Raw genomic sequence first — 24475 nt, forward strand, 5'->3', positions numbered from 1 at the left:
CACTGCCTGCCCATCCTAAGGTCATCCTCTGTTCCTGCCTTCTACTCACTCCAACCTCAAGGCAACCTGAACCCACAGCTGCAGGAGGAGGAGATGCCCCTCCTGTATGTTCCTGTGAATCCAAAGCCTGCTGCTGCTCCTGCCCTGGCTCCTTCTGCAAGAGCCAAACTGGAGCTATGGGTACAGACATGCCTCACACCTTCCCCTGCCCTCCTGACAGGAGAATTGCCAGGCAAATCTGAGCTGCGAGGGCTCCTTCACTCCAAAGGGCTGTGGACGTGGAAGGAGATGACAGTGATTCTCTTTGTGACTTCAATTTGCACCCATCCAGTTTGACGGCTTCCCTCTGCAGTCCACTGTCCTGCTCTCGTGGTGGAAGCTGACATTGTAACTTTTATATCAGTCTGAGCTAAGCAATTTGCAAATCAGCTACACTGCCATTCAACTATCCACAATTAATTAAATTCAGATAGATATGCAGCTCAAAATATTTTATTAAACCTTATGCCAAGGACATTCCTGAAAGTCCACAGGGCTTTATTTAAAGTGGAGTTTTGAATCTCAGGATTTTGGCATGTTAATCTGAAATGCAGGCCAGGAAAAGAAGTTTCATATTATGTATGAATCAGTAATTATTCTATTTCTTATTTTGTTTTGTGAATAATGCTTAAAGCAAAGCTTCAAAATGTATAAAGTAGCTATTTCTTGAGAGCACTATGAGTTGGGTCAAAACATATCTATCTGATCTGTGAGCAAAAATCAGGCCATTGATGAAGGCTTTTGGTTTTCCCTCAACTTCCTTCTGTGTTCTTCCTTTCTTCTCAGCACCCTGCTCCCCAAACCTGCAAACCAATGCTCTCCTTTATAAAGGAAAAGGAGCACAGGTTCAGACACAAGGAACCTGCATTTAGAACTGTCTATTCCAAATTAGTGTCTGTAACTGAACATACTCTGTATCAGTGAGGTATTTCCACTGGTGTTACACACATGCAATTAGTGCAACTACCATTAGTATCATAACCCAACTGTGCCCAAATTGTACAATTTCTATTGACAATCTTTCTAAAAAGGTTTTATATAGACAGCAACAAAATATTGGATTACTTGAGAAGTTCCTGTACTGTCCTTACTTCCTGCAAAGCTCATGAGACTGGGACTCCAATTTCTACAAGGAAAGATAGAAATTATACTGAAAATCACTGGTACAGAGTTTCAGGTTTTGAATTCCACCATGCTAAGCGAAATGTCCAGTGTAATACAAATGTACAGTGAAAAGACAAGGCAGAACTGGATTCTTATCTTTTCTAATGCCTTTTGTAATTTATAGTCAATTTATGGATTTTTTTTTTTAGTTGGAATAGAGTAAATGATAAAGGAAAAATCAGATCAAATATGGGTAAATATGAAGGTGAGAGCTATGTACCTTAAAATGTATTCAAAAACTGCTTCTTGAGACAATAACCTATGTTTCTAACTAGCAGGGAAAAAGAAATCATGTTATTACTGGCCTAGCAATTATGACAGTTTGTGCCAGATTAGTAATGTTGTGTAAGTGTAGGCACATGAGTGAATTTACATGTATACAGATTTCTCTTTTTAAATAGATCATTCCAAATCAGCAAGAAACTAGAGAAAGTAACATACTTACTGTTGCAGGCATTCATCTGACAAGACCTTACAAGCAGTGAAGGAGACAGACCACTACACATTGATCCATTTAATGTGACATATTGGCCCTTTGCTGTTAGGTTTTGGCAGGCAAGTTTCCTTCTCTGGATTCCAACACCGCAGCTTACTGAGCACTGTGAAAGGAAGGATACAGACAAGCTAAGCTTGGTGTCCCACGCCACACATGCTAATTTTAAACTAGCTTGTTTTGTTGTGGGGTTTTTTAATTTTTAGTTCTGAGAGGGAGTGCACGTGCTCTGCTTCATATGAATCCTTGTGTTATATAGTTATTAGACTACTTCCACTTTTCCAGACAATATGAATAAAAAAAGTTTTTCCAGCAAGCAACTCAGGAATTAAAATAACAGACCAGTATTTCTTTATGTCCAACCACGGGCAGAACAGAGTAATGAGATCTAGTATGAGAGGAACAATTCAGCAGGTTCTAAAACAGGCTTTGTCAAATCTCTCAGCCCTCTCTCTGATCTCATATTGCCTTGACCTGTAATTGCAGCTTCTAAATTCACTTTTCTAAATCTTCTTGAATGGGAAGTGGTAGCAAGCTTGCATTAAATGTGAAAGGAGGAGGACACATTCCAGAATAATGCAAAGATTTGCTTTTTGGAAGTTGTCTCATGAAATAACTGATAGGTAAACACGTCTGGTAGAATGAATGCTGTGCTTTACACTCTGTCCTTCAGCCACTGAAACACCACTCAGGGCAGCGGCTGTGATCAGTCTGATTTGTAGGCATGGATGAACAGCAACTGCATGAACAGTTTAGTGCAGGCACATGCCTTGTGAAACCTTCAGCTGCCCTGTCAATTTATTGCTCCAAACAGCTTATTCACCCAAGCAGAAATCTTTAGGGCTCACGTTGCCGTTGAGGGTTTTGGTTCACCATTGCTGAGGTTTGCTCACCTTGGACCATTCTCCAAAGACCAGCTGAGGAGGACAGTCAGTTTTTGCACATGGTTTACTAGTTGGCAATTTAGGTTCCTGGCAGGTGTCATCAGAGTGTTTCAGGAAACTTCCATCTGTCAACAGCTGCTTACAGTACACTTTGCGGGTCTGAATCCCTCCTCCACAAGTACGTGAACACTGAGGAGAAGAACAAAACATAGCACGTACTCCTGCATGGACATCTGTGCTCACCATCACACTGCTGTGGTATTCAAACACTGCAAGTTTCACCCTCCCCCCTCGAAAAATAACATCTACTTTCAATTAAAAAAATCGAGCAGCACAAAAAATTCTTCTGTTAAAATATTTAATATATTAGAATGATGAGAACTTGAGCTCAAAAATCAAATCTACTACCTAGATGCAAGCAAGTAGTACAAATCTTGAAGAAGAACATGCATCTTACACACAGATATGCCTATGTCCCTCACCAGTTAATACATCTGGTGGGAGCTTAGGAAACTGCCCTTGAGACACCAAAAAAAAAAAAAAACCAGAGAAAAGAGAAAAAAGAAAAAAGTTACAAGGAAAAAGAAGAAAAAAGCAGGTTATTGTATTCGTAGAGCATAGAGAGAGAGATGATGCCTGGAGTAACTGATATCCTTCTGAAATCTTAAAAAAGGACATCCTGTGACGACCCACTGGCACCACAACAGTCAAAAGCAGCACTTTTGACCCTGGGTTAGTTTGTTCTAAGGACATAAGTTGAAACACTTTCATACAGAAGGTGGGGAACTGCCTTCTGTACTAGAGCGTTTCAAGTCCCTGTCCAGAGGAGCACATTTAAACTTCTTCCGTAACCCAGTCATACCTGCTGCCATTCCTCAACGTGCCAAACAGGAGGACAATCAATCTGGTTACAAGCTTGTAATGAATGAGGCTTTTGGTCTTTGCACTCTTCAGCAGCAACAGCAGATCCTCCAGGCTGCTGGCAGGACACGTCTCGTGTCTGTATCCCAACGCCACAGGTCGCCGAGCAGCGTCTCCAGGGGCCGCTTTGCCACCTATTCCAACAACACAGCCAAAGGATCACCTTTCAGCAACACACCTCAGACTGGGGAAAGAGTAATCCTGCCCAAACAGGGCCTAGCAAAAAAACACAACTGCAGGCACAGTTATTGATCGATGGCTAAAACACCCCTTCAGTTTGGCTGAAACATAGGATTATAAATTGGATTTAAAAACTTGCAGGTAACAAGCAAATGCAGAAGTTATTAACTAATAAAGAGTAATTTTCAGACAAATTCTGACATCTCCTTTCGGAGTGCTCCTCTAAAAAAGCAGCCTGTTGGCAACCTGCTGACGTTTACATTTATAAACGTAAATATGTAAATAGATTTGCAAAACTTCCTTTAAATGTGTATATGTTTTCTACAAAACATCCTGTTCCTGTTAACTTCTTGCCTACATTTATTTAGCAAGAGCAGGTTTCTGCAAACACATAGAACAATATGCAAAGGATCAGGGATGTCAGAGATCAAAAGTGGGTAAATAAGGCAGCACACGTCAAAATTTCACATATGGCCCTTTCAAGTGACCAAATGAACTAGAGGTTTTCTTGAATTTGGAATGGGTTTCTTCTTTCCCCAGAATCTCCAAATAAACATAAGAAGCCATAAGAACTTTGTGGGGCTACTAAAGAAGCATTAAATGAAGGTACATTTTAATCCTGAATTAATTTTTTCATCATTTGGTAAGGACAGAAAGTAAATATTCCGTTTCTTCATGAAATATCCTCAAAATTTTCTTTCTACCACTAGAAGAGTTAAGGCTGTTTCTCCAACTCTGGCAAATATTCAACACGGAAGAGATTTATTTCAGAAAATGTCCCCTATTTTATTAGTGGGACGTGAAGAGTGGAAAAGGAGTGAACAAGACCAAAAAAACACCCCAATCCCAAAACCTCGTTTAAAACAGAAGTAGTGAAATTTCATCCCAAAGCATGACCACAGTTCTGCAATCTGAACTTTTTCTGAGAAAGCCAATGTTTATGTAAGTCATATTAACCACTTCTTTGCCACGACATGGTTTCATTATTACAACGTACCTCGGAGGGCAAAGCTTCATGTTGCAAGTACGAGTCATTGGTGGTGGTCTCTTGGAATTGTCACACAAGGTTTCGTTGACACCTTGTTTTGTCTCTACGTGCAGACACATTGCAATGGCTTCCTGTGTTCCTGAATTCAAAAGGAAAATGCTCATGAAACAGTGAAGGTGGAAGAGATTCCTGTAAATCTCACTCTTGAATAATACTCAGTAAAAAAGCTCAGAACACTGAACTAGATAGAAGGCTTAAAAGTAACATCTCAGAAAGGAACACAGAGAGAAGGTTTACGTATTTAATGCTCAAAAGATATTTGTGAATTATATCTTGAACTTTACTTTTGTGATATTTAAAAGGCTTGATTTGACATTTTATCTCTCTGAAAAACAACAGAAAATAGGTTTGTCTGTCAAGACACTATCAGAGGCTACATCTGCTGGTTCTGTAATGATCCTAAGCCAACTACTACTTTCACTGCCAAAATCAGGGTAAAAGCGATTCCTTCTCACTTAACTTGCCTTTAAGCTAAAGATCTGCAAACCTGTTATTAAAAATTGCAGAAAACCTGCAAAACTCTAGTCAGGAGAAAGGTTCTGTGTTTAGTCAGCCATTCTCACAGTGGCCAAGAGATGCAACAGTTTTGCTGAAGGCAGCAAATCTGACCCAGCCTAGAGCTTTCCTCACTCGTGACCATTCTTGGCACCTTCTGATCTGCAGCTACCTGGATCTTATTACTGAAGCATGAAAGATTACTAATACTCAAATTTCTATGAGTCAAAATGAAATGTAATCTAAGTTTCCTTTAGAACAAGTCAGCTTAGTGAATACACATTTTGTGAACTACTTCTATTTTAAACCTGCGTAATTATCCAATTTTCTATATCGTATTTTTTAGTATGAAAACCTTGCTCAATTTCAAAGCTCACTCACATGCACATGAAATACAAGATGGTTGTGATGTGCCTGGGGTATTCTGTGTATCTGGGATGTTCTATATAGGCAATGCTAATGATCATAACCTTACAGAACAAAAAAAGCACTGAAATAATAAAATATGCCTATTTTGTGGTTTCCAGGTAAAAAGAGTTACAGTTTCAGAGAATTTAAATCCATTTCATTCTTATCTTTCACTTATCTCCAGTGATTTTGTAAGGAACTTATTTTCAGCAGCAGGTTATACTTCTTTTCTTATGACCAGTTCCTAAGGTTTCAAAGAGAGCTGTATTTTTAACTGGAAACCTTCACTAACCACTTCATAGTATCGCCTATGACATTACCTCAAAACAACACCACAAAAGCTGCTACAACTATTCCTGATTCTGTGTCAAATATGCACAATGAGCAGTTTCTTGTCACCGCTGACCATCAGCCATTCTGATTCCAGCGGGCTCCATGAAATACCCCACACTCAAAGTTCTGCCTCCATGCCAATGGCCCATATTTCTTTCCTGTACACGAGCACTGTCATTCTTTTCATAAACCAAAGTTGTTCCTTCTGTCTATAAATAATTCTGACTTAGTCCAGTGTATCAGCCAGCCCAGGCCACAATCCCTCCCTGCAACACTTGAGCCAGTCCAGCTACTTCAGACACTTCAGCAGGGGTAAACCAGCAGTGATTTTCAGAATAACATGGGTTCCAATTTCTTTCAGGCTCTCTGGTACACCGAGAGATCCCCTCTGGGACTCATTTTCAGTTCAGAAAGATCTTGTTATATAAATGTTTTGACTACATCTACAAAGTGATGAATTTTTATAGAACAAAAGACCTGACCTTAAATATGATTGACAACCCGTTCAGTTCTCTTGTATCAAAGTATTGATAATTACATTTAAGTAGAACACACAAACTGTGGAAAAACTATTTTACTAGCGAGACTGAGAATAAATACTTAACAACAAATACCATGACCATAATGCAGACATGAAAATGCCCAAAGATGACAAACCTATAAACATAATTTTTTTTTCTATTGCACACTGACAACGAGGAGAATCAAATATTTTCTGTCCAGTCAATCCCCATGTGTTTGTTTAAACAGGAGCAGCTTCCCTTTCCCCTTACACAGGAAATACAAATTCAACTGCCTACAGGAGGGAAGTAAGAATTTAGAAACTGTGTTCCAGTAGAAACAGAATGGAACTAGCCAAAGAGCAATCAAGACCATGTCAAGCATCCATATAATCTCCATTTTAGGTCAAAATCTACCCTTTGTGACCAACCTTCAGCTTTGCTGACCTCACTGTGATCCTGTGGGAAAACTGCACTCTAAGGTGATGCTGCTGCTCTGGAACAGGTTGCAGTAGGTAGTATCTTCTTAATATGTCACACAAAGGAGGGGAATGAAGCAAGATACCTTTCAGACCATCTAAATTGGCAATAATCCCGGGGGAACTTTTTATCTTGGTGTTATATAAGCTAAATTGGCCAGCCAAATGAACAAAAGGCACGTCATACCAGCTGATGGGCTTTCACTGCAAATTGCCACCTGGAGTTCATTAAGCCATTCCTGCCTTGTAGCACGACCTGCGCAGCTTTAATTGTATTACGAGAAGGAAATGTTGATATGTGGTGTGCATTTCATCTGAGTCAAGCAGAGAGCACAAACTGCAGTAGCAATTCTTTCCCACAGCGGCCTAATTGAAAGAAAACTTACACCTTGTTTTGATGCTGGAAGTACAAAACAGACACTAAAGAGCTGTTAAATACCTACTGAACACTCCCTTCCTGTTGCTTAGTTCTCAGTTCGAGAGCTTTATTCAATAAATAGCTGCACTTATTTGATGTTACATTTGCTTGAATGTCTTCACAATTAATCAGATTTCTCACCCCAAACTATAATTTTCCATCAGTTGGGAACTTCAATCACTGATAAATTTCTTACTCTACATCAATTGGAAAGTGGAAAAATCTATTATTCAAACAAGCAAAGTTTTATATGTATGACTTTCTTGGCTTATAATATAAACACAGTAGATAATTTAACTAAAACATTATGTATGCAGCAGGGAGCATTAAGTATTTTTACAGTAATCTGATGCATTATTGTAGTAATTACCCTACTATTCCGTGAAATAGAATATTTTCTATTTTAACCCAGCATTCAAACCACATACATTTACATTCTTTTACAATCTTTTCTGTGCATTGAAATACACAGTGCACGAAGCTGTGTTAAAAGATCAAAATGCCTGAAAAAAGCCCAGAATTTTTGTTTCTGCCTCTTTTAGAGTACAAAGAAAACAGGGGTCGAAAGTTGCTGTGCAAAAGGTAAGAGGGTGGATCTATTCTCTATACCTGAAAGAGGAAGGACAGATAGTTTCAGTTTGGTGACTGCTTAATAATATGTACTAACAGCTGAAGAAATGTCAATCCCTGAGCCTCTCTGTAAATCTGTTTTAAACTTCTGTAAAAGAGTAAACAGGATCTGCCATTAATGAAACCAGTGATAGGAGTAACAGTTATCAAATTGACTACAACACAAGTTGAGAGCAAATGCTCTCAGCTTTATATGTGAGTCTCAGAAAGGTCATTGTTTTTCTTAGAGCCCTTAAATTTGGCTAGAATCCATTAATTTTCTAAGAATCTCAGGTTTCTCATAAATAAAATGGTAAACTTTTAGCCCTTATGGTCCAGACAAAAGCCCAAAAGCACAACTTGACTGCACCCTAAAGTTTCCAAAGCCACAGACCACAGAGGAAATAATAGGAAGTGCCTATGTTATTTATTATTTAATCTCATTATTTTTAGGCCAGTGTAATTACTTAAGGGGGCTCAAATCATAATTTCTAAAGCACATGGAGTATAAATAATAACAATTGCTTTTAACAACCAAAATCCGCCTCTTGCGGAGGTATATTTAAACAAGAAAATATTCAGTGATTTTTTTTAAAATGGAAAACATCCCTTTAAAATACCGTTGAGTAGTTAAATGATTGACAAAACTAAATAAATACTATACAAGACAACAAAAACATTTCAGGTGTACTCTTTATTCTTGTAACAATTTTCTACTGAAGATATTATGAGAAATAAAACTTATGTTGGGGGCTCTCACACTAGGGCCAAAATTATTCAGATTTAAAAGAAAACAAAAACAAAACTGAAGAACCTCCCGAAAACATTCTGGAAAAATAAAGGCAAATCCTGAGATCCCCAAGCACATAGTTGGCTTACTTTCAGTTTGGGATTTCTTTAGGCACTGAAGGAAAAACAGGTCTTTAGCTTTCAGGATGGTTACAGAGCTTCCTATGAATATTAAAGGTGATATCTGCCTTATGACAAACAGGATCCAGCAACTTCCATTTGCACTCATGAAAAGTGATGAAAGAAGCATTAATTATGCTAACAGCCATAACACAACAGCTGTTCTGGAAAGCTGCAAGTTGTATGGCACTCCAAGTGCTGTGCACACACGTTTGGTGAAGAAAGCACAAAAATGACCCAAGACTCATGTTACTACTGCTCTGGAACTGGAAAGATGATGTTTGATATTGCCTTGCAGATTGCTCTGTAACTCTAATACCTGAAAAACCCCAGTGTTTCCATCTGCAGTTTTTCGTCTGCTTCGCAGAGAGACCAGAGAAGACTTTGAATTACAAGTCTAGTCTGTATGAGGATTAAAAAAAAGGTGCAAGTGACAAGCTCTGAAACAGAGATTCGGACCTTGCTCAAATAGTGGCTATAAAGCTTCCAGCCTACACAGACCCTGCAGACTTTTCCCTCATTCAGAGAGAGTTAAGCACCAAGAAATGGGTGTAGGGAGTTCTGAGGATACAGAAATCCACAGGAATTTATTTTAATAGCCACTGCTAGATATGTACATACTAGAGAAAAAGTACCTAATATAATTTACATTACACTGGGATATTCCAAACTCAGACAACATTTATTTCTTGTAACGAAAGAGTTCATCTAATTGAAATGAAATTTGAACATAAAACTTAGCAGAAATGGATCAGCTCCTTTGAACTACACAATGGAAAAATAGTAGACAGTGAGATCATTAGTCAGTACATTGCAATAAGTTGGAAACAGAAGAGATGTCTGGTTCCCTTAAAACTATTTATCGGCAGGTAATTTTTGGTCTGTTTGAAAGCCTCTGCCAAGGCAGCCAGAAGACCAGAACTGATAGAAGGAAAAAAATCACTGGTACCTAACTAGCATAGCAGCACAGGGGCTGCTGAAGCTGTTCATTGATAAAACACCCTGACAACTTCCCACATTTCCCCGGAGCATCACATAAGGAAAATGTCTAGACACAGTACCAATGACACCACAGAAGCCTTAAGAACACAAACAGATATTGTCTTTCAAACTTCTTCAAGTGGGAAATTTCTACTGCATGTCAAACAAATGGTTTAGATTACTATGAACACCTACAGGACAATTCTAGGTCAGAGAACCTACCAAATTCATGAAAGGGTCAGAAGTCAACATGAGATTCTGCTCATCAGTAATTTTGAAGTTCCCTCAGATGAAACTACTGTATTCAGTACAGGCTCCTTAAATTACTATCAGCTTGCACATCAAGGGCAAGTGGATGCTTTATGCATGGACAAACACCCATGAAGATGCAGGCACTGTAAACATGCACATGTGCAACAGCAGGAAAAGACTAGAGATTATTTCAACCTAGCTATCTGATGATGTCCTCAAAGTTGAAAAACTTTGGAGTTTTAGAACACCTCCTTATTTCTTTATTTCTAAAAACATTTCTCTCTTTAAAAAAAGAGTCACAATAGCTGTCACTTCCATCTCCATATTTACTTAATTGGACTACAATCTCTCCTCCCTTGCCAGTCATAATGCCCACTGCAGGTAGTGCAGGGGATGGGATGTTACAGCTTTTACGATCACATGTGCTGTTACTCCTATGGATCAACCCCCTCAGTAAACAGCAGTAGTAACTGATAAAGGAGGCACTATCCATCACTTACCATGCTGTTGATCCCATTCTGGGGCATCCCTCCCAGCTTCTGTCTTCCAGGTTTGAACTGGTGAACAGCACAAAAGAGGCTGCTGTCTGTGAGCTCTATCTAGCTCTCTGCTTCCAATTGTTTCTGTTCTTCCCTTTTCTACATTTTTTATTTCTTCTGTGGGTACAACTGTCTTCACTTCCCACTGATGTCAGCAGTCCTGTCATATATAGGTGTGTTCACAATTCCACTGCCTCCACTTAACACTTCATAACTCACTTGTGTTTGGTCCCAAAGTACAGTATGTAGTAGCAACCTTGTCTAGTAACATGTACTTAGGACGACAAGGAGATTCGATTACATCCAAAAAGGAATGTGCCTAACTACTTGCAGACAGATGTATGGCACAGAGTTCCTGTGGAGGGATAGAGAGCACCAAGACCAAAACTAACTCCTGTTTCATCTTCGTGCTCATAAGGCTGAAAGCAAGTCTCCCTAATTAAAACTTTGTATTCCTACTTTACTGCAGAAAATGACAGCATTTCAGAAGATGAAGAATAAACGTGGGAATTTTACCTCTGTAATCATCACTTTCAGTTCCTAGGAAAGGACAGATCATCTAAAATATTCCCAGCACTGATGCATCAAACATGCTGGTACCACTGACTGCCTGGCAGAGGCTCCTGCAGCAGCAAGACTAAAACAAGTCACTTAACCAAATAAAGTCAGTGTTTGATAAATGAAACACAGTAGTTTGAAATACTCTATGGATAGCCAAGAAATATGTTAAAGCTTGTAGCTGCATGTTTTCCTACAGATCAACGTAGCTACTTTAGGGTAACCCTAACAGAAGACCCAGCAATATCAAACAATGCCAAATTCTTACAACTCAGGATAAATAAATAAATAAAGGTACCTCCAAGGCACGTGGCTGAACAAGGAGTAAACCCAATGTATTCCCAGTCGTAAATCACATTGCCATCCTCAGCATGTGAAAATTCTGGTATGTAGGGGACAGGATCACTGTCACAGGACACCTGGTGACAGACTCGTTCTGTTGGTGGCTTCTCATCTTCACACTCCTCCTCAGGCAGTTCAACCTCGGTCTGAGTGAACGCGAGAAGAATTCGGCACTTCACGTCCCGCACCTGTACACCACTGCCACACGTGGCACTGCACGGGGACCAGGGCTCAGGAATAAACCTGCAAACAATCACAGTGCAGCAGAAACACTGTCATTTTATTCCATGTAATTGTGTCTCTGTGTGCACTGTGTATTTATACACAGAGCAGACAATACATTATACTATTTGATGCTTAAATAGAATGCAGAGTCAAGTGTCTTCAGTCTTTCACTTGCCTCCCATTCCAAGCCATTTACCAAAATTCACAGAAAATCTAGGAAAGAATCACGAGGAACAGGGAAAAGCTGTACCCTTTTTTGAGGAAAAAAGGATATCACCTAAGTCTCCTTCTCAGTCTCCTTCAGTGCTAAAAAAGGGAAACTTGTGAAGATATTTCTATACAACATAAAATAGCTCCCCAGGTACACAGACTTGGGCATATGCCAAAAGTATATTTGCAGTCTGCTTAAATCTGAGAGGCCCTCACCTTATGTTTTACTAATAATTAGCAATGAGAGAGAAGAGAAGCACTTTTCAAATCCAGCTACCTCCAATGCCCACCACCACAGGCTGCTCTTCAATCTTGGAAGCAGCCTCTCATCTTCCATAAAGTCTGACCAGAACAGTCTATAATCCATCAGTTTTATTAGAAAGCATTTATGCTCCTGATGAACTACAGTAAAATCTTATTTTACAGATTGTGATTTTGTTATAATATTCCCTGACTTCGAGGGCCACTGACAGTAATTTTCAAAATGGCAAAAGAGTCAAGGGGTTGAGTTTCATTAATAAAAGTCATGCTGGGTGGCTCTGGGGTATATTTTGTAAGAAATCAAATACAGAGTTGACATTTTGTTTCAAAAGGCTGTAGTTGCTCTTTATTATGTGTCCAAATGCAGCTGATGATTAAAACACCAGCAGGAGATACAGGAGGATATATTTGACAAATGTTAAAAATGCATTTGGGAGGAAAGATTCAAATTAGTATTCAAAGATTTTCCCCTTATCTCGGATTAAGAATTATCTTTCCTTTACTGCAGGAAAGCTGCCCTTACAAATATAAGAACAGTTGTGTAAGACAAAAATCAGTATTTATGCTCTGCATACACAGCAAGCACAGAAAAATGTCAACAGTGTGGTTGATTCTGTGGACAGTTTATCATCTTGCGCCAATAACTTCTTGCCAGTGTACACAGAGGAAGAATCAAACAGGAGAAAGGAGAACAGATGGGTGGATAGCCTGTAAGGATGCTCCAACTCAGTCCTTGGGATAGTCACCCAGGCTGTGACTGGGACAGACCCCAAGACAGACTTTCTCTGGGGGAAAAGACTATTCCCATTTCCAATAGGGTTACAAGGTTAACTGGTTATTCTTTAAGGGGATGTTAAAGAAATACATATACAACTCTACTACAAAGATAAATATATAAAAGCCCATCAACGTTTCTTTGAACAGTCTCAGGATTTTCGTTAGAGCTAAATAGTCCTCAACAGACCTCAGTAAAGGGCACACTGTCTCCAGCTCCTCTTCACACCGAGGAGAACTGCAAGTGCTCATCCTTCACAGATCTGACTACCTTCCAAGTAGATGACCATACTGATTTTTATTGGAAGAGTACTATCAAAATGATGGATGGCTGTGTCATACAGTGCTCAAATCCGAGCAAATGCCCTACTGGCACAACCCAACAGCCCACTGAGTCCAAGGGCACAGCTGCTGGGGGTCAATGTCCAGATGCTCTTGGATAGCAAGTTCTAATGGGAAAAGCTGCAAAGAAAGGCTTTCTCTCACTCCAGCAGATAGAATCAGCTTAACCCTGAAACAGCAGACTTTTCAAAGACTGTCTTTTCAGCTGTCTTTTCAAAGACACCCATGCAAACTACCTAAGGCTTGCGTGGCAAAAGCACCCTCATCCAATGAAACACTTAAGCATGTGCCTAACTTCAGGCATATTAGCTGTGCTTTGAAGTCAATGGGACGATAATGTGTTCAGAGGGAAACTTGTGCTTAAGTGCTTTATTGGATCAAGGCCAGTGTGCACAGGCTTCACAGAGTGATTACTTTCTTCTCCTTCTGTGTAAAAAAAAAACCCCAAAAATCGAAGTCCATTTGTAGCTATGTACCTAATTGAAAAAATAAAACTGATGGACATTTATAGTTGAAAAGAGTTGGTTGGTGTTCTAACCACACCTAGGAGTCTGCAGTCTGAAAGCATAAGTTGTTTTGGTAAAAGCATGACAGCAGCATACCAGAAATAAGTGTTAGTTTTGCGTACTGCTAGTTGAGTGCATTAAAACATTCCACAATAATGTACAATACGTTCTTTTGAAATCCTGTAAAAATTAAAAGAAGTTTTGAACCTTAGCAATCACTTCATTCAGCAACCAATTGATTTATAAAGAAACTCAGAAAATTCTAAGAGTTTTTTTCTTTTATTTCTAGCAAGGCTATATTATAATTGAGCTTTTCCTGTTGAATATTAGTGTCTGATATGTTTTCAGTGAAGCGCAAGATAAAAATGCAACGCACAAAACACTTTCTATTCTACCTTGGCATTTGCTAAACCAGTCACATGACTATTGAAATCCTAAATTATAGAACTACTCCAAGGATGATCATGTTAAAGTCACACTAAATACCTTCAATAGAAGCCAATGAAGATTGCCAATAAAAAATTAGAGTAGGAACTGACTGGACAATGAGAGAACTGAATTTTATCTGAATTTTTAGTTTAGGCATATGATTTTTTTAATTTTTACTTCATATTTAACATGCAAAAGCAAAGCCTGTGACAGGTCATTAAAGTCAACACCACCAGCCTCAGAAGTGATGTATTTTTCACTCAGTGGCATTCACAGCATACATGTGGCAATGCTTAGGGCACAATACTTCCCTGAAGTAAACTCAGTCTGCCTGCAGTGGGCACACACTCAGTTATCTCAGGTACGGATTAAGAAGCATCAGAGTACTTGTACTGCAATGCCTTGCAGATCATTGGGAATTTATAATGAGTAGGACAGTGGTAAACGAAAATTTTCTGAGATCTTTAAGTTTGCAGATGAGACACCTGATTAAAAAAAAAAAAGGAAAAGCATGGAAAAATGCAAATTTTAGCAGGTTCAACTTTTCAAAAACCAGCCTTTTTGTTCAGTCATTTTTCCCAGTGCAATACAGAACTAAAATACTTCTGTTTGTGCGGGTATAAATAATGAACACAGTACAGATGCAGTGGAGGGTATGTCAGGCTGCAGTGTTACCAGCCTAAGGCTAATGAGAATGTGCATTCACCTGGTGCAAGCTGTAAAAGCCCAAGCAGGATGACCTGGGAAATGAAGCAGTGACCTAAACTACTGATGATAAAACTGGGACAGAGTAGCCCAACACAACCAAACCAAATCTGAACTGAAAACTGAACTCAGTGGAGCTCTCTGCAGCTTTCAAAAGACTTCGAAAACAGGGTGTTTCTTTTTTTTTTTTTCCCCCTCATGCCTGTAGTTCTTGCTTTCAGTAAAGACAGGAAATGCCTAAATCCTGAAAAAAAAAAAGAGGGCTGCTCTTATTTCCAGTTCTAGTGCACCAAGGGGCCTGGATAAAAGTTTGAATTATCTGAAATGCTGGCTGTTACTGGGGCAGAACTTCCACAACACTGACAACCTGCCCCTCCCTAGAGCACCACCACTGCTCTAAACAGTCACACTGCTGGTTTTATCAACATTTAGTCTAATGTATTTCACAAAATCACCAGCCCATTTTCAGAGAAGGAGCTGTGAAAAATGGGTAATTCTCTGTCGCCAAAGGCATAGCGAGGACATTTCTGTGAAAATGACTCCAATACAATGAGCGTGAACCATTGTGAGAGACACTGCATTTCACATCCAGGGAGTACAACTCCACAAGCCCAGTGATCACTTTTTAGCTCATATTACTGAAAAAAAGTATCAGTTTTGGAAACCATTTCAGCTTTGTCCTAAACCATGACATTGAAAAGCAGTTGAGGTGTCTGTTTCTATAACTTAGGACTAATAAAAAGGATGCAAGAACTTGCTTGATCTTCTCTGTGAATCCCACTGTAACTAAAAAGGCTCGAGGGAAGAACATTTAAAATAATGATTGGTATCAACTGTCATCACATTCCACAACTAAAAACTAAAAAGGTCAGACCTACATTTTTCTTGGCCTCACTTTAAGGACAGTCATTTTTTATTTTGCTAATAATAAAAAAAGAAGCTTTTGAACGTTCCCCCTCTATGTAAATTCAGGACACCAGCCGTGGTAGACCACAGCGGCAGAAATATTTATCTTCCACAAGCTACTTTTGGCATATCCATCACTTGTGGGTTCTAAAACACAGCTGCATTTATTCTCTTATTCATTATCAACTAAAATATCACACAAAAGCAGAGAATGACGGTTGTAGTAAAAGGATGTATTAGAAGTTGAGACTTCATATTGTGGTTTAAGTTTGCACGACAAGAGAATAACTAAAATTAAAAGTGATGGCATTTTACCAAGGAAATCATAAGTGTCCTGCTAGGCAGAGGTGGGCTATGAGTTATCGCTGTGTCATGTGTAAATTACGGAAAACAAAATTCAACAGATCCAAACCAGAGGAAAATCTTGTTATAATTTATTCTGAGAAAAGTAACTTACTGCTACAGTTTCTAAAACCTAATCCATGACCCAAAAATCTGTCTCTAACTGGAAAAGACTAGAGCAGTTAGAGCACAAGGTTTAAGGCATCGATGGAGAAACTCTCTGGTTGCAAACCATTGTCCACATGGCCAACAGAAAATCTGCAAAAAGGAATGAAGTCAGGGACCAGTTATTTCTCATTTCCCCTTACCTGCCAGCTTCCTTAGAAGACTAAAGTAAGAGCAGTTGGCAGCAGAATACAGGCAAAATTAAACTAATGGGGAATCTGGCTGCAGTGTTAGAGCTGGGTCCCAGGAGAGCCCAGAATGCCCAGACTAGGAAAGCACAGCACCTCAGCAACACCTCAGGAAAGAGGGGATGGCCGAGAGGAGTCATCGGCAAGAAGTGGTTGGAGGAACCTTTTAGACTTAGATGAAGATGCTTCTGGAAAATGTGAAGGAAGGTCTCAGGACAGGATGAGGATCATTAACGGAAGATGAAAAACATCTCAGTCTCCAGAATAAGTGAAGAAGAAAAAAGATTCAGGAAACTGCAGAACTGCACAGGTGTGACAACACTCTGGGAACTCGAACACGTGGATCCATTCACATGGTGAGGCTGCAGTGGAATACACCTGTCATAACTAGGAAGGATGAATTACTGCTTCCTTTGTCAGGACAAGGTACAAGGGAACCCATGACAAAGTTTCCAGCTCATTTCTGTTATATTCTATATACACTCTAAACAGATGCTGTGTCCTTGCCAGTCCTCCTTGCTTGTTCTGTCAGACTGATGCTGAAGGACCCTAAAAACCTAGAAAATGCATTAGCTCACAGTTGCCACAGCAGGATTTTGTAATGCTAGAGATAATTTTCTTTATAGCTTCGTGCTGAACACTCTTTAGAAGTGGCCTCATACACCTCTATTCTGCTATGCTGACATTCAACAGGCACATTTGGTTGCATCACCCCTTTCGACAATCACACTTTATTTTTATGTCTTTGCTACTACCCTGCCTGCATTCAGGGCCACCAATTTGGAGAGTGAAATAACTGCTCACAGTAGGCTGACACTTGACTTGAGAGGCTAGTGCAGTGAAAAGTTTAAAGTACAGTCACCATAACTATATAAACACCTGTTTGGCAAGAGGTTTCTTCTGTGAGTCAGTGCAGGTGTAAAGATTTTATTACTCATGATCGCACCTGTTGCTACATGTGTGCCAAAAACCAGGAATAGCTCGATGGAAGAAGAAAAATAAGCATAGGGCACACTCCGCTCTCAGAGAAATATAAATCCAAAGGAACTTCAGTAAGATCACCTAAACTATTTCAAACTGACATTATTACAAAAGAGTGTAGAATTCTGCAGAGCACAACAAAATACTGTTCAAAATCTCTCATGAAAACCTTATAGAAAATTAAATACTACATATTAATATATTACATATACATATGTATGTATGTATGAAATGTACACAGGGGATATAAGCAACTGTATGGATGTCCTAACATAAGAGAGTCAGGAACAAGTGTAGCTGGATTTAAGTTATGCTTTCATCCTTAGAACTTGCAAGGTTCACGCTCATCAGTTTTTAAGGGGACTCACAAAATCCAGATGTCATTTCACACATATACACATGTAAAATAGCACAACTTACCCCCACAGATTAGCTAAGCTCAGAGATCAGCAGGTTTTTCTCACTTGCTTTATGCATTGGTCTCACCCCCCAAGGAAATCCTGGCAAGCCTACAAAGTACCTCTTAAGTTTTAATACAACCACTACATTCTTGAGGTAACAGCTACGACCGGAATAGAACAACTGCATTTATTTAATTTATATGTGCTGAAATGTTTCCACGTGCATTAATTAAGGTTTAATTAGGCTCAGTTAGGATCCCTTTGAATTGCTCGAATGATATCAGGACACCGTAACAGTGTAGCTCCGCGTCATACAGAACAGGAGCTCCAGAAGCAATTGAGATGGAAAATTAGGAACAGCTCACAACACAACTCATCTCCCAAAGAGGGTCAACGGTCACAGCAAACTGCACAGCAACAGTCATTCCAGATATCTGCAAAACACACTGGGAATGTTCCTTCACCGTAAAAGACAATGTACTTACGTTGGCTCTTCTGAGACTGTTACGGTCTCTTCCATTTCGTGGGCCTGTTTAAACCATGGCAATTTTGCTTCCACAGGACTTTTTTCTGGTAGAAGAAAACCCCCCCCAAAACATTCAGTAATTCCTCCAATATCAAAGCAAAATGTAGATGTTAGCATTATTCACCTTCATATTGCCTATTGATCTAATGCTTTTGAATAAAGATAAAAATGGATAATAGAACAACATTTACTAGATAATTTCTTCGTGATGTTTGAGCTACATTCTTTATTTTAAATATGCAGAAATGGAGAAGGGAGAAGGAAACCAGTTTGATTACAACTTAATGAGCTGCTGAGGCCCACTGAGAAAGCTGACACATTTAACAAGAGCAAACAAACAAGATCCCAGGTGATACATATGGAGTTTCATTTTAAGTATTATTGAACAATTCCTCCTCCCCGTGTTAACCTCATTTATTCTGGTTTTCCCAAGTTGACCAGACTGTATAGATTCAGTTTGCATGTTCACCTCATGACAGTCTGGCCACATTATCAGCAAAAAATAACAGCAGGGCACTTCTCCTAGCACCAATAATTAAAGTGCTTGTTTCTGCCAAGGCTGAAATAAGTCCTAGTAAATTCCAGCTTCTGGCATTTCTGAAAAAGGTTACCAGGGGCTTTTAATTCTCTGAACAAAAATGTAAAACAATAACAGACCCAGACAAAATTCCAGTTACCTTTTGGCTTGTAACACGGTATTGGCACGATGCACTCCTCTTTTATGTGCAGTTTAAGTTGTGGGTTACAGCCCCCGACGTGCTGCCCACGGTGGTCAATGCACAGCACCACTCGGTACCGCAAGCCTCGGCCACAGGTCACTGTGCACTGCAGGAGACAACACAACCACCTCAACCTATTTCTTTATTGTATTTACAAATACTCTTAAAAAGGAAATTACAAGTGCTGACGACGTGCTCACTTAAGTTTTTCCACGGAGACGCATGAATTTGTCCCCGCATTGCTAAGCGAGTAAAGAAAAGGCTGATGCTGGAAAAAAAAAGTCTAAGTTTTGGGAATGCAAGTGATTTCTTGGGGTTCTATAAAGCTTATCTGATTGGCAACAGTCTGAACCAGAGATGGCTGTGCACTGAGAATACACCCTCTCACAGTGGTCATTTGCAGTTAAAGCTGGGTCAGGCGTGCTGCAGTTTCTACACTCTGTGTCAGTGATGTCATTTGGATGAACTAAGGAATTATAGGAGTGCTGAGCTATCTGGCTGTATCAGATAACCACAGCCAGGACAAGTTGGCTTATGCTCTTGTTACTGTAATGAAAGGCAAGAATGCTGGAAAATCACCCTTGCAGACTTGCCAGCCCCTAAGACAGACGTGCCTTTAGTTCTTATATCCAGTGAAATACCACATTTATCAAGAACTGAGACATAAATGACCTGATTGCAGAGGGACCTCACCTCTGTCTCTAACTTCTCCTCCATATAAAGCAGCAATTCAAAAGGCATAAAGAATTCTACATGCATTTTCCTCCACACGGACATGTGAACGTTTTGATTATCAGGCAGAATTGCTTAATGCAAATGTCTCCTAGCAAGAACTATGAATTATCTTTCAGGGCTATACTTTCTTAATAGCACTGTGCTCATAAACACATGGTAACACAAGACTGGAGGCTTCCTTTAGAAAAGAAAGAATAAAGGTCCAAATTACTTTTCAACTTACTTGAGACCATTCCATTGCCACCCACTTTGGACAATCGAACAGATTGCAGGTCTGAATGACTTTGGGCTTTGGGGCATACATGCATTTCCATTCTTCCACTTGCAGTATCTCTCCATGAATGGTCTCCTCTACACACACAAAACTTCTTCTCTGAATACCACCTCCACAGGAAACTGAACATGCAGTCCATGGATTATGTTCCCACCTGGAAAAAGAACTCAGATATATTAAAAATAAGGCTCTTTTTTATTCCAGTAACCTCTATTAAAAGAGCAAAATACTGAGTCCATCCGTAGTGTCAATTAAAACCCACTAATAGTTTGTTTGCTGGATTCTCACCACACACATATATATTGAATCACAGAGCTACATTGCAATATTCCAGGCTCAAATTCATGTGCAAAATCAGAAGAAAGACAAAAATACAAATTTAAGTTATTTCCAAAAATAACTGAAAATCTTATTTTTGTACACAAGTTAAAGACCATTAATATACTGAGCTGGACTACTGGAATGAATTTACTTCTAAATAGTCTAGATCACCTAAGAAGAATATTTTTTATTTAATTTACATGGTCATATAGACCCTTATTACCAATGTCAGAGGCCAAGAAGCCCAGGTACTTTGAGATCCTATGAAGTCCAAAGACAAAGACAGATCTGGCTGTCCTGACTCAGGGTGTTACTATCCACAGTTGCTCACCACTGCCCACATCATTCAGATTACCCTTAAAAAAATCTGTTCAGGAAGTAATTTTAATGGGAACTCCAACACTTTGGGTAAACCCGAACATTTCATATCAAACTGCCTTGGTCCATAAGGACTGTGAAGAAATTGTGACAGGCATCATTTGGCTGGTCATCACTGCAGTTCTGCAAGAGTTTTCCACCCTCATTAAAATGCCATTGAATGACCTTGTATTCCCACTTTCCAGCTTGCTTCAAGCAAAAAGGCAGCTGCTCATCCATTCCAGCTGTTTTGGCTAATCAAGCTGATTCCTCCCGAAGCAGGGCAATGCACAGATTAAGGAAAATTTAAGATTAAGAAAAACCTGTGAACCAGCAGAGCTGTGGGATAGTAGCCTCCAACAGAGGGATAATAAACAACCTTTTGGAAAGGAAACTCTTCAAAATGGACATCTATCCACAATCTTTGACCTAACTACAATAAAAACAGCAAATGTTGCACCACCTGAAGTGAGAATTATCTGGAGGTTTTTAGGCTACAAACTCAGTTTCATTTATCTCTGGACCTTAGCATGAATGTACATTTAAGCAGCCACCTCTCAAAAAAACCTAACTTCAATAATATCCTGCCCCTGACACATTTAGAGATAACAAGCTTCTATCATAGTATTTTTCTATAGGTTCCAATGACCCCCACGCAATTTTTCCTCACCCTTCACCTCTTATCTCCTGCTTTCTTTTCACCATCCACCCAAATCAAAGCCAAGGCTTGGGAAATGATTGAGTCCCGCATCACATCTTATGGTTCATCAATGTCCTGTCAGTTAAAACTTATTTCTATTACAACTGCAGGGGCTCAGAAAGGATCATGAAAATAATTATATCCATTATGAACAATGGACTCAGCAAGTACTACAATATCCCACCAAAATCAATTAATCAAGAGTAACTTGGCTATCATAAAGAAAGTCATAATATCAGAGTTGATGAAGCAAAAGCCTATAAATCAAAGGTAAATTTAAGCAACTACTACATACTTTTTATGATGCAGCAGGTAAATCAAGGACACTTCCTATTTTAAACAATTCATTAAGCTGCCTACAAAAAATATATTAATCATGCTTAAACTCAGCGGAAGAATGAGTATATATACTCATGAGTATATATAAACGCACAGCAAGCCATGGAAGTATATATTCAAAAGAATTCTGAATAAAGCTGTATGCTGAGATACTGATAACATATCACAAATACAAAACCCGTTTGAAGAGCAACAGTTATACTGTTCTTTGACTTAAATGAATGGCCAGTGTTAACTCATTTTCTTTAAAAATCTCAGGAACCAAAGAGCAATTAACTATTTAATGAATTAGCAGCTCATGGATTTATATAGGTAAGGCTCACTGTGCTATGTGTAACACAAGGCTTGCAAGTGTTTATAGCATGAAGTTTTATAGTTGTTTTTCTTTATCTCATCAGTTTCAAACACACTCCAGACCCCATACTCCCACAAGCATTTTCAAGATGGAGTGAGGTCCGTGGCTACTGGGGAAAAGGGGGGTCTTGGGCAAGCAGTCAAGGAGATACTTTCCAGAACCCACAGCTGTCAGGGGATCCTCAACAGTCCAACAAGTCTGAAACAAATGGAGGCATTCCAAAAGCTTTAAAAGAAAATTTTCATCCTGGGAAATTTTTCTATTTATTTCAAAAGAATTCTCCATCTGTAAAAATATTTCAGTGGGGCATTTACAACTCTAGCCACAGGAGAACCCTTTCAAGATTTTGTGGTGCGCACCACGACTTTCCCACAACTTCCTCGTGTGAATGGGAAAGCAGTGGTAAACACCACGGGACTGCAGAGCTGCCCTCCACATGGCCCTCGTGTTATGTAGGAGGTGTGATGTTGGACTGCTGGGCGAGGTGAAAGAGCCTGCACAGCTTTGCTCCAGCGTATCTACAGTGCTTTGGTTTTCCGCCCGCTTTGCAAGACCAATCCTGGGTCAGCATGTAAGAAACAGGTAAGAAAAGAAAAAGCAAAAAGAAAAAGCAAAAAGAAAAGGTGGAAGAAGTCCAGCAGAACCAGCACAGGCTAATGCATTCCAGTTACTTGACAGGGAACAGCACAGACAAATCCTGCTACGTGGGAGCAAGACCTACGTCTGCATTGGACCAGAGTCGCCTCATGATGCAGGTAAACAAACCGTCTGCTTCAGCTGCTGTTTTCTTTCAGAAATTCCTGTAAGAAAAGCTGTTTCTACATCTTTGTTGTGTTTCCTTATGAGCCCTCCCAGCAGAACACAGCCTGTTTCCTCTCTCGTTCCTGCTGGCACCAACTCTGAGCCCTGCTTGGCCGCCTGCTATTTTACAGTCCTTACTTTGAAGCATCTCACAGGAAGACCATGATACCTTCTGACAGGACACGCCGAGGTGCTGAAATGAGGTGGGCTCTGTCTGTAGTTCTTAGAGTTTGAAATAAGAGAACCTGCCCACAGCTTTATCGCAGACATAATCTATCTCACCACAGTGTCATGCAAACGTGCTGAGCACAGTAAAGCACAGAAAGGGGGATCAAATTTCTCTTCCGAGTGGTCTCCAAGCCCTAAGCGGTTCAGAAGATGAAGTACTCATGTAAATACATTGTGCTGAGCTACAGAAGAGATCTGAAGTACAAAGGAATTGGCAAAAGAAATGGAAGGGGAGAGGCACCGAATACAATTAGAGAACTTTACAGGATAAAGCTGTAGAGGAAAAAAAAGTTCAGTCTACGTATTGAAGCCAAAGTACATCACAGGACAGCAGATCCACAAGGACAAATGGCTACAGAAATAAACTATGACATTTATATCAGCTGTAATCAGTAGCTCCACTGAGCCATGCAAGTCTATGATTTCATTCTTATTACTTCATATCTTTACCTCTTTAGAAAAATACACATTATTCATTTCATGACCTAGTAAAGCAGAGGTTCAGCTCAGATAAATATGCATCTAACTTCACCAACTACATTAACAATAAATGTGGCTCGATGCTTTTTAGTCCTAACATTCTTTACAAAACATGTAAGGTTTCCAGAGAAGTTCTAAATCCTTGTAATTGCTTCAGGTAAAAAAAAAAAATCAACAACAAAAAAAGGCAACAAGCTGTGCTCTGATGACTTCATTTTTGACAAGACATATTCAGATAAATCAGTACCTTGAAAGTGACATGTCAGTCTTGATGTCAATAGACTATAGATATAAAAAAACCCAGAAGAATCAGACCTCTCAAGGAAAAAAGAAATTCTGGAGTCCTGTCTAGGAGATCTGTCCTAAAAAATTGCATACAGCTTTAAAGTAAAAACCTTTCAAGACAAGAACTCACATATGCAATTTAAAGAACATGCTCTTCTCAGCACTATAGCAGAAGGTGGCTTAGGGGGACAACTCTTTTATTTTAAGACTTCACATTGGTATTTTCAAGAAGAGCATATTAACCTCTTACTGCTAAGCTAATCATCCAGAACATACTGAATGAATCACAGGTTTCAGAAATGTTTACAGGACTGTTTTAAACTTGCTCTCCTGTGTAGCAAAAAGTCAGAAGATGTTTCATTATCTTA

At 39.4% G+C, this 24475-nt stretch overlaps 1 protein-coding gene across 9 annotated transcripts in view; it reads right to left on the minus strand.

Annotated features, from left to right (window-relative positions):
• Positions 1-24475, minus strand: part of ADAMTSL3 (ADAMTS like 3) — a 179987-nt gene that overhangs the window by 30334 nt on the left and 125178 nt on the right. For all 9 annotated transcript variants that reach the window (XM_032700359.1, XM_032700363.1, XM_032700365.1 and 6 more), the window contains 8 exons: positions 20191-20395; positions 19191-19338; positions 18473-18557; positions 11509-11795; positions 4679-4808; positions 3443-3635; positions 2590-2769; positions 1649-1802 (listed from right to left, as the gene is read on the minus strand). In XM_032700359.1, coding sequence (XP_032556250.1) covers positions 1649-1802; positions 2590-2769; positions 3443-3635; positions 4679-4808; positions 11509-11795; positions 18473-18557; positions 19191-19338; positions 20191-20395 — 1382 coding nt within the window. The remainder of the gene's footprint in view (positions 1-1648; positions 1803-2589; positions 2770-3442; positions 3636-4678; positions 4809-11508; positions 11796-18472; positions 18558-19190; positions 19339-20190; positions 20396-24475) is intronic.

This window comes from Chiroxiphia lanceolata, chromosome 12, assembly GCF_009829145.1.
Source record: "Chiroxiphia lanceolata isolate bChiLan1 chromosome 12, bChiLan1.pri, whole genome shotgun sequence".
Taxonomy (NCBI): domain Eukaryota; kingdom Metazoa; phylum Chordata; class Aves; order Passeriformes; family Pipridae; genus Chiroxiphia; species Chiroxiphia lanceolata.